General features: G+C 41.3%; 2 protein-coding genes across 3 annotated transcripts in view; both read right to left on the bottom strand.

Annotated features, from left to right (window-relative positions):
• The window catches only part of LOC101857981 (probable aquaporin TIP3-2), a 13,683-nt gene extending 10,747 nt beyond the window's left edge, over nucleotides 1-2,936 (bottom strand). For both annotated transcript variants that reach the window (XM_013088517.2, XM_013088516.2), the window contains exon 1: nucleotides 1,770-2,936. In XM_013088517.2, the coding sequence (XP_012943971.2) occupies nucleotides 1,770-2,098 (329 nt within the window). In that variant the 5' untranslated portion in view covers nucleotides 2,099-2,936. The remainder of the gene's footprint in view (nucleotides 1-1,769) is intronic.
• Nucleotides 2,937-8,030: 5,094 nt separating this feature from the next.
• Nucleotides 8,031-9,972, bottom strand: LOC118477137 (aquaporin AQPcic-like). Its single transcript, XM_035972597.1, has 3 exons — nucleotides 9,914-9,972; nucleotides 9,289-9,415; nucleotides 8,031-8,171 (listed from the first exon to the last, which is right to left on the bottom strand). Exons 1-3 carry the CDS (start codon nucleotides 9,970-9,972, stop codon nucleotides 8,031-8,033), a joined length of 327 nt encoding a protein of 108 aa, XP_035828490.1.
• Nucleotides 9,973-10,259: the final 287 nt, after the last annotated feature.

Raw genomic sequence — 10,259 nt, forward strand, 5'->3', positions numbered from 1 at the left:
CTACTACTACTACTACTACTACTACTACTACTACTACTACTACTACTACTACTGCTGCTGCTACTACTACTACTACTACTATCATTATTATCATCTTATGATGATGATGATAGTGATGATGTTGATGATGATTAATGTAATTATTGTTCTTGAAATTGTTGTTGTTGTTAATGTTATAATTGTCATAACTATCTTTATCTTTATCCTTACATGCGTTTCTAGATCAACATCGTGATCTGGATAGAGATCTACATAGATCGATCGATCGATCGATCGATAGATAGATAGATAGATAGATAGATAGATAGATAGACGCTCACTAACACACACGTACAGCATGATTCCCCACCAAAAAACAAGCAAACTTTTCAACTCTTTTTCTGTACATTTACCACAAAAATTGTTCTAGAATGTTGTGATTTGGATTAGATATAAAAATCCATTGACATAAAATTCGGAAAGAAGCAACTTATTTTAAAAACTAAATGGCTTAATTAAAGAAAAAGTAGCCATGAACGCAAAGGGTATCACTTTCTAAAAAATCTTGTAAAGAAAGTCTTGAAATGATTGGCTTTTTTTTTCTTCTCTATTTTCATTTTGACATTTAATTTTCCATCCATGTAAAAAAAAAATTTAAACAGAGTTAAAAATCCTACGACTTTATTCTGAGATTCCTAAAAGCAATGTTCTACATGCGCTCCATAGGACTCGACATATTTTTAACGTTTCGTTTGAAAGGTTCAATGGCTGCCAAACATAAGGACCCGCTAAATTATGAGTATTTTCAGTGGAGCAGCTTCTAGAGACAACAGGGGGTGGGCTGCCTTGTAGACAGCATTTTTGCAGATAGGATATTTATCCTGAAAGGCGAAAATATACTTGGTACTGAACCAGATGTCATCGAGGAAATGTTCACGCTTTTCAAGACGACTGAGGAATCATAAACACATTACCATGCTCTGGTTCATGTTATCTTCACCTAGCGAACATGAAAAAGGTACAGTCGTAGGTTTAGATCTGTCTTGAGAATGCAGACCGTTGTGGTGTAGGAAAGTCCTAGCTGCAGACATCGTCTGCAGACAGACGTCTCATGGGACTCGATTACTGAAATCTGAATCATTAGGGCGTTTAATTAAAGGGCTGCAAATGGTGCGTGTTCAGGTTGAAGTGGTTGTTTTGTTAAAAACATTTTGGAGTTCTGATCTATATATCTAAACTGATAGAATTTATCTACCCAAGACACTAAAGAAGGTCTTTAGGGCACTTTAACAATTTTTCCGTACCGTTCGCGGAACTAACAACATGTCAGGGATGGTACGTTGGCAGAGAGGTAATGTTCAATACAAAAAAGCTCTCTGCTCTTTATTAAACTTAACCATGTTTCAGTTGGCTAAGAAAATTTGGGGAAGAAATATCTGTAAACTTCTATTGGTTTGCTAGACTGCAGCAGCTTGCAATATGACACGATCTATGTAACTTTTAATTGTAGGCTGATGCAAACTGGTGCATCATGCTTTAAAAATAAGGATAAAGATGAAAATGGGTTGGGCTGTTTTTAATGCACGAAAAAGAGCAAAACCATTCTGTGGCATTATCTAATATGATTCTCAGACAATTTCCTTTTGACTTCCAAATATTGTGTTCAAATTTAAAACTCAAAACTTCAGTATGGACGAAATATTTACAAAACAAAAAAATCATCCTTTACATAACAACATGACAGCAATAGTAGAAGAGGCTAGACAGAAGAAAATAACAAGCTTACTTACGCTGAAAGTATAGCAACGCCAACAGTAGTACCAACGCAGATGGGGCCTACGAGTGGGCAACATTTCCCTTCCTCTGGCACGAGAGCGACAAGAGCCCCAAAGATGAGCATGAAGGTCAGGACGATTTCACACAGGAGGGCTTGGGACACGGATACACCTGGGGCAACGCTCAGAGCCCCGGCTCGGATGAGCCTAAAGACGTCATCGTCCAACACACCCTGTGAAATGAAAGATGGCTCTCGTTGAAAATGTTTTTTCTGGGTGTTGATCTTTTCCTTTCTATGTGCTTTCATGTTTACCTTTTTGCAGACTTGAAAATTCTGTTCCATTTCTTCGAAGTTTTACATTTTTCAACCTCCCCGCCCCCCTTTTTTAAGACTAAAAGCGAGATAGATAGGAGCTAAATGAACGTCTACCAAAGGTGACAGGAAGATTTGGTTAGAAATTTTAATTTCCTTAAATTTTATTTACTTTTTGTTGTTAGTGTTGTGTTGCTATTCCTATTGTGCGTTCTTAGATCCAGGATTATTTGACTGACTGGCAGACTGAAAGCTGTTTGATTAAGTTTTATGATAACTTAAGCCCGTGTATCCGTGCAGAATATACATTCTATTTATGACCGTTCTTCTCTAAAGATCTGACTTGGTAATTTTTTTGTCAGTGACACATACATTGTAATTTCATTCCCCGATACATTGTGGACCGCCGGTGTGCTATAGAGACTGCTTACAAAAAGTAAATTCTGCCAGCACCATCCCCTCTTTTCAAAGCGTATGTAGTGGCATGGGTAGAGAATAATAAAGAAGTAGTATAGTAAGATTTGGAGACAGCTTATCACTTCAATGTTTATATCAACGTTATGCTACCAGTGCCAGACCTGGACATTAAGTAAAACCCATGAAAACAAAATCACTGCAAGCGAGATGATGTATCTCCGCAAAACCTTTAACATCACAAGATTTGACAGGCAGAGAAAAGAAGAAATAAGAGCTGCCATTAGCTGTGAGTTCTGCCTGCATTTCATAGACAAACAGAAAATACAATACTTTGGCCACCGGTTACGAATATCACCTAACCACCCAGCCTCGAAAGTCTATAACGCCAAGGACTCAGGTTATAAAAGGAAGATGTAGACCACGGAAAAGATGGATTGATGAGAGAGCCAAGGAAACCCTGAGAAATTGTAATATGCCAATTGAAAGAGCTGAAGAGCTGCAGAGCTGGCCTACCATAGAAAACTACATCTTCCCTTGACGCTTAATGGCAACAGAGGGTAAAAATGTAAACTAAAATAAAGTAAGAATTTGGGTTCACGCTCTGATTATGTTATAAGTGTACGTAAAAGGTGGCACCTCCGAATTTTATCTCCAGCTGGGATAAAAATTGAACAAAATAAGGAGTGAGTATGAAATTTCTCCTCAAATCCAAGTTTTATAGGGGGTACCCCTAGACGGTCATATAATCAGGCCACCTGCGCGCTACTGACCTAGATTCCTTGTGGGCTGACACACCCGTGTAGTAAGCCCACAACCTTGTAGATCATTAGTAGTGATAAGCCTACGCAGGGTGCGACGGTCAGTTTGAATTGTTGTTTTCTCATGCTTTGACACTGGATTATTTCTGCCTAATGCAGTTTGCTTTTCAAGTTATCTGGATTATGTGAATATTTTCTACATCATTGTGTGTGTTGAGGAACAGAAGTGGTGACTAATTAATTAATTAATTAAGATTGACCAACAGTCTTGAGATCGCAAATTTGAAGTGCTGTTTGGCTGCACTGTAGGCCTACTGTTCATTTTCAGATTCTTCATCGCCATCGTACTCAGTGAATGCCTGGGTTCATTTAGTTGAGGCCTAATGCAGTTTTTTTTTTCAAATCATCTGGATTGTGTGAATATCAAATATCTCTTCCATCAGTGTACGTGTTTAGATTAAACCTACAGTGAAGTTTTGACCGTGCAAGTTTAATTCATATCTGTCTAAAATACATGTCTACACAGTGGAGGCCCCCCTCCTGATCCGCACACTCTTCACTGACTTAGAGCCTCTCTATGCAAACAACCACTAAAAACGAACTCTCCATCCTATCCCTAGATCTGCTTTAGATTAGTTTATAACACAAACAGTAGACTAAAAGGACCATGTAGGTATAAATCTATATATCTAGACTCTGAGCGTCTAGGGGTCCACCCTTGTTAGGTAGGGAAAAGTATACGGATCATAATTATGGGGGAGCTCCTTTGACAATTTGTGTTTTTCCCGACCTGCTTTGTATATTAATATCTGCTGTTCTTTCACAGTGCTTACATGCTTCTCTTCTAGGCCTATTTCTTGCTTTCATCATGTGTGGTTATGACTCTGTTGGACTGTGACTGACACCTTCAAAATAAACTGAAGGAATAAGAACAACAATGGGAAGAAAATGCTCAGTTGGTGGATGCAAAACTGGCTATGACAGTCAGAAAGGTGCAGAAAAAGTGACCTTGTATGGATTTCCTTCGGATGAAACAGAATGTCGGGCATGGACTGCTAGCTTACCAAACATTTTATCCTATGAAAAGGTGTCAAAACATATCAGTGTGTGCCCTCCATTTCCGTAAAACTCTAACTCAACTCAAGTCAACTTTCTGTCTTTCCATCGCTTTTGTCTGTCTAGAATAATTTTTTACATGTCCGTTAGTTTGAACACAAACACAGGGAAGCTAAACCATTGAGAGAGAGTGAGAGAGAGAGAGAGAGAGAGAGAGAGAGAGAGAGAGAGAGAGAAAGAGAGAGAGGGGGGAGAGAGAGGGAGAGAGAGGGGGGAGAGATTGAGAGGGAGAGGGAGAGAGAGAGAGGAGGGAGAGATTGAGAGAGAGAGAGAGAGAGAGAGAGAGAGAGAGAGAGAGGGAGAAAGGGAGAAAGAGACCGCCTAGCCGTGGCCGTTGTAATCATTATTATCATTACGAAGGTCACTGCTTGCTGTGGGCCGAAGCCTGAGCGGCCGGTGTGTCAGCCCACAAGCAAGGTGTGTAGTTCTCGGGCTGCGCTGCCTGATTTATGATCGCCTAGGGGTACCCACATACGCGATCCGGTCGGGTCGGGTCGGGTCGGGCCCATCGGGTAGTCAGGGTTAGCCAAATTGAGGGCGCAAAGCGACCATCATGGCACAAACTGATCGACACCATCAGTGACCTACAAAAACAAACGCTTTTGTTTTCTGGCCTGCGAACTGTGCGATTGGGTGGTTTGCATCCAATCACAACATGGCTGAGTCACGTGTCCATTTTTAACCATGAATACATTAAGTAGGTACTCTGAGAATTTCCGGTTTCAGTCTCACGCCTTTGACCGTCTTCTCGCTTCTCACGGCGGGTTTGGAGCGCTTATAGGCCTAGAGGAAAAAGGAGACGAATCAGAAGGAGGAGGAGGAGGAGCACTACAGAGAGAGGGTGATGAGAGTAACAGGGAGGAAGGGAGAGAGATACATTGCTAGATCTAGATCTAGGTCTCTGATATGGGAAGTGAGAAATAGATAAGAAAGGAGAGAGACATTAAAGCAAGCAAGCAAGCAAGCAAGCACTCACGCGCGCACACACACACACACACACACACACACACACACACACACACACACACACACACACACACACACAGAGAGAGACAGAGAGAGACAGAGAGAGACAGAGATAGGGAGTGCTAGAAGTGCAAGGGTATCGTAGGCCTATTTGCCTATTTTATGTATTCATGGGTCAAGGGTTCCGCCAATCGTAGCCGGGTTTACGCCCTCTGTGTAGTCGCATGTAGGTTAAAGGTTTCTCTGCTTTAACTTCCAGGTCCTCGGGTACAATCGCGGCGGGATATAGTGTGCACTGAACCACAAGAAAGCGACCCGACCCGATCGGCCCGACCCGACCCGACCCGACAGAATCGCATATGTGGGCACCCCCTATTAGAATGAACTACATGGGGAATCTGATATAGACGCAAACAAAAAAGGAGGAAAACGGCGTTTGTTGTGCAGTGATGAGCACACACACGATAAAGCACAAACCGCACTTCTGTTCTTGCTAACTACTTCCAAATCAGTTTTGAATTCTGTGCTCTAAATACATTTAGGATATAGAGAGATCTACTAGATCTAAAGTCTTGCTCTCAAAAAAAAATTTTTTTTTTAAATAAATAAAAAATAAAAAATAAGAACTGCGCACCGAATACGTCCCAAATTTTGATAAAGTCAATACAATGAAGTAAACATTTTAAGCGTTTAAATTAAAAACTCAACCTTTTGGGGACACGACTATACCAATTTTATCTACAAAATAATCGGCCTGAAGTATCCATCGACATTGCGAAGCACAATTCCAACAGAGTTGGGTATTATTGCAGAATTGGACCGAACTTATGTTGACTACTTTGTTAATGATTTTTGTAGGTTTTAGGGTGTGTTATTAACGAATGTGATACTCAAAGCCATCGCAAATGTCCCGTTTCATATTAATACCTGTATTATTTGTATATCTTCACGAGCTTTGCGTGCTAATATACCGGGAAAGAACAATGTGATTGCACGGAGAGTCACATGTCATAGATTATGCGCATGCGCCATCCAACCTTTTAGAATGAGCACACTTCTAACTTTTTGCATATTTATTGTTGAGCATGCGCATTTCACGGTTTCTGCTGCGCTTTGCTTACGTCATTAGATCTAATCCCTCTCTAAATTTGAAATCCTCTATGTCTAACCGTCATTCTCGCTGCTCCTTGTCTGGGCTGGGTTATGTCATGTCATGGATTCGTGCCAGTCGTGCGCCCTTCAATTATTTCTCAGTCATCAGAAGATTCTACGAAGACAACCAGAAAAGCGGAGATTTTGTACGTTCTGCATGGTGTTTTCCCGAAGGAGGTGTGTGCCCGAAGTGTAATACGCAGTGCTCATTTCGTGAGGATAAGTGTTTATGGCGCTGCAGAAAAAAGAGGAGGCATTGTGGTTTCAGTGCTTCCGATAACAAGGGTTCTTTCTTGGACAATTGAGAAGAGCAGCTCGAGTAAGGTAAGAGAATATAAGGGGTTTTTTCTTCAGTGGTATTTTTTATCTGCGCTTTCGCCTTTACAACCTTTAGAATGTAGGTCTCCGATGAGGGGTTAAACGGTCCCCCTATTTTATCACATTTAGGTTGATTTGCGTGATTTTAATGGTCAAATTCGTTTAAATTGAAAAATAAAACCTAAGAAAATCACAAATTTATGACTGCAAAATTACCCAGGGTTGGATATCGAGATTCTAAATCAGGAAATAATAGAAGCAACTGTCAGACACACACTCGACGAAACGCAAACCGAAACGGATGTTGTCTCCAGTAAAATACGAAAGGGCAGAGTGAAAACATATTATGAGAGCTTCGATTTAAAGGGAAAAAACCATCAAACCTGAAAAATCCAAAGGTAGTTTCCGAACTTTGAAAGTATGCCCACGTAACCCATGGAGACAATTTTAAACTGATTCGTATTTTTGTTGATTTTATGGGCACCTGTGTAAAAAAGGTATTCTGACCTCACAAACGGGCTTAGCTCAATTATAATAAGCTATTGCCTTGAGATATCACCTCGTTCTTCTTCCTTTTCCCCCTCCCGTGCTTTGCCTTCGAGATTTTTCAATTGCGTATGACACTTGGATAAACTTGTACAAAAAATATTTCTTTTTCAAGCAAAGATGACAGAGCAAGACTATTTGTCGAGCTTTAATGATTCGGAGAGTTGTCATAGTGTTTGAAACTCTCTCTCTCTCTCTCTCTCTCTCTCTCTCTCTCTCTCTCTCTCTCTCTCTCTCTCTCTCTTCCTCTCTCTCTCTATCTCTCTCTCTCTCTCTCTCTCTCTCTCTCTCTCTTTCTCTCTCTCTAAATGACAAACCAAATAGTAATAATAAGTGCAGAGATAAAAATACTGGCGTCCGTGGTGCACGAGGTCTGTCTCAGAATAAAGTTTCCCTGTCATGCTGTCCTCACATATAATTATAAATCACCTATCAACAGAAAGCTTATTCAAATACCTATTCAACGTAGGAACCACCAAGTTCAAGTTCAAGACATTTCTCCGTTTGATGTACCCAGCGGTCAAAGACAGTGGTCAGGGATCGTTTGTCCAAGGTCCCGAGTGCTTTTCTCATAGCCTTTTGAATCTGGTCCTCGTCCTCAAATCTCTTAGCATTTCTTTCACCTTGTGGAAGAGATGGAAGTTGCATGGGGCGAGATCGGGCGAATAGAGCAGGTGTTCCAATAATTCTCACGAGTAGCCCTCAAGAAGCTCGTTCACAATTCTGGGCTTGTGAACAGGCGCGTTGTCATGGTGCAGGATGACGCCTTCTTCAAGCAAAGCGGGTCTTTTTACCGGATCACAGGTCTCAGCTTGTCTTTGAGGACGAACCTGTAGTAGTCACCATTGACATTCACACCAGGTGTGACTAGCCAGCTCAGTATAATGCGACTCATGTCGAAAAAAACAATATGCATCACCTTTCTCTCCCCGTGTTTTCTGTGTGTGCTTCATTTTTCATGTAAAACCTCCCATCTTCAACCTCCCGGATCCATTTCCTTACTGTTCGAATTGATGGGGCATTATTCCTTATTACGTTGTATAGATCTCCCTGGGTTTCAACTGCAGATTGACTTGCCGAGAAGAGTTGAATTTTTTCTAGAATTTGCCTTGGTCAAAGTGCACAAGAACACCACACTTGACACGTCACAGCTCTATGACCCGTTAACTAATGCACTTGAAATTTGGCGTTGAAATTTCTTAGACATGATGTAATGACGTCACAAAATTTAGTGGCTGTTGGTTGCGTACCTTTAATTTTATGGAGGAGGGAAACTTTATTCTGAGACAGACCCCGTAGCAGTTAAACGCTTTGATGTCGCAGGCTGGAGACACGAGTTCGATCCCCGAGGAGGGAAAATATTTATCGAGTATCTGGGTCTTTCTGTTATGATGTTGTATCAATCGAGTATCTCAGCCTTCTTGCGGGGATGTTGTATCCCTCTCAGCCAGGGTTGGCCTTGATAGGCAGTGTCGGAAACCTGCCTTCTAAGGGATCTAAAACTGTGCTGATTTTAAAGAAAAAAATGCCAGTTTTACGGAAAAAAGGCAGAAAGAGAATGTGTGTGTGTGTGTGTGTGTGTGTGTATGTGTGTGTGTGTATAAGTGAGAGAGAGAGAGAGAGCGAGAGAGAGAGAGAGAGAGAGAGAGGGAGAGATAGAGAGAGAGAGAGAGAGAGGGGGAGGAGGGAGGGATAAAGAGGTTGGTGTTTGAAAAATTCCATCTCAGACGAGTGAGCTGCGTACCCTGTATCAGAGACAGTGCACTGTGACATTTGAGGTTCGTTCACTTTTAAAAACACAGTACATTGAGCAACAAAAAACAGTAAAATAAAATTAATTAAAAACGAACAAAAACACCCCTCCCGCCCAAAAAAAAAAGAAAACAAAAACAAAACAAAACACAAAGAATGGATTTTAAAAAACCCAGCCTGTGCAGAGACACTCACTCTCAGAAGGATGGAGCCAATCATGGCGCCCAATAGTTGCGTCAATACGTATAACACGGCCTTGATGACAGGAAGCTGGCCACACAGGCACATGCCCAGGGTCACCACTGGGTTGATGTGTGAGCCGCTGGGAAATGAACATGGTAAGAGTGTAAAAGAGAGAGAGGGGGTGAGAAAGAGAGGGGGAGAGAGAGGGGAGAGAGAGAGAGAGAGAGAGAGAGAGAGAGAGACGGTTTTACCACCTAAAAGAAAACAACGTTCAGTCCTGAAATTAAAGAAGAGCAACAAATGCGATCAGATAAATGAACGTGCACATAGACACGGAGACCTAAAAAACCCACCGGCAAATAATTGAATGCTGGTGTGTATTATAGCACTTGTTGCAACCCCCCCCCCCCTTTCCCTCCCTTCAAATTTCCACTTTGAATTTGTAGATGGTGACCCCCTAAAAGCGGAAAGTATGGCACTGATTCTGGTTTATTGTATTTCTATTCCTTCCAATATTTTCCCTTCCCCTTTACTCTATACCCCTTAGCCAAGTACTCGAAATAATATTATTAATATGGCATGTTTGTGTCTATATCATTATACGAAAACTACATAACAACATTATAAAAAAACGTACCTAATACCACCAAAAGCAATAATGACTGCTGCGATGACTATTCCATTGACAAGAGCCATCTGGAGGAGTGACATTGAAACGAATGGCACAGTCCCCACGAAGACATACATCACCGTTGCAAGTAACTCGGACATTAAAGGACGAATAATGTGCAGAAAAAGTTTGTTTCGGTCTCCACAGACCTTGGAAACATAACTTCTGTTGCTAGGGGCATGATCATCCACATTCTCGTAATTTCTGGACATTATTTCGTATAGGTATGTAGTGCAGAGGTAGGTGTGCACATAGGATCGAAATTTTCTTTGGCCACCGGGGTTTATCACTTCACGAGACCGAATGAACAGTA

This window comes from Aplysia californica, unplaced genomic scaffold (genome assembly GCF_000002075.1).
Source record: "Aplysia californica isolate F4 #8 unplaced genomic scaffold, AplCal3.0 scaffold00755, whole genome shotgun sequence".
NCBI classification, from domain to species: domain Eukaryota; kingdom Metazoa; phylum Mollusca; class Gastropoda; order Aplysiida; family Aplysiidae; genus Aplysia; species Aplysia californica.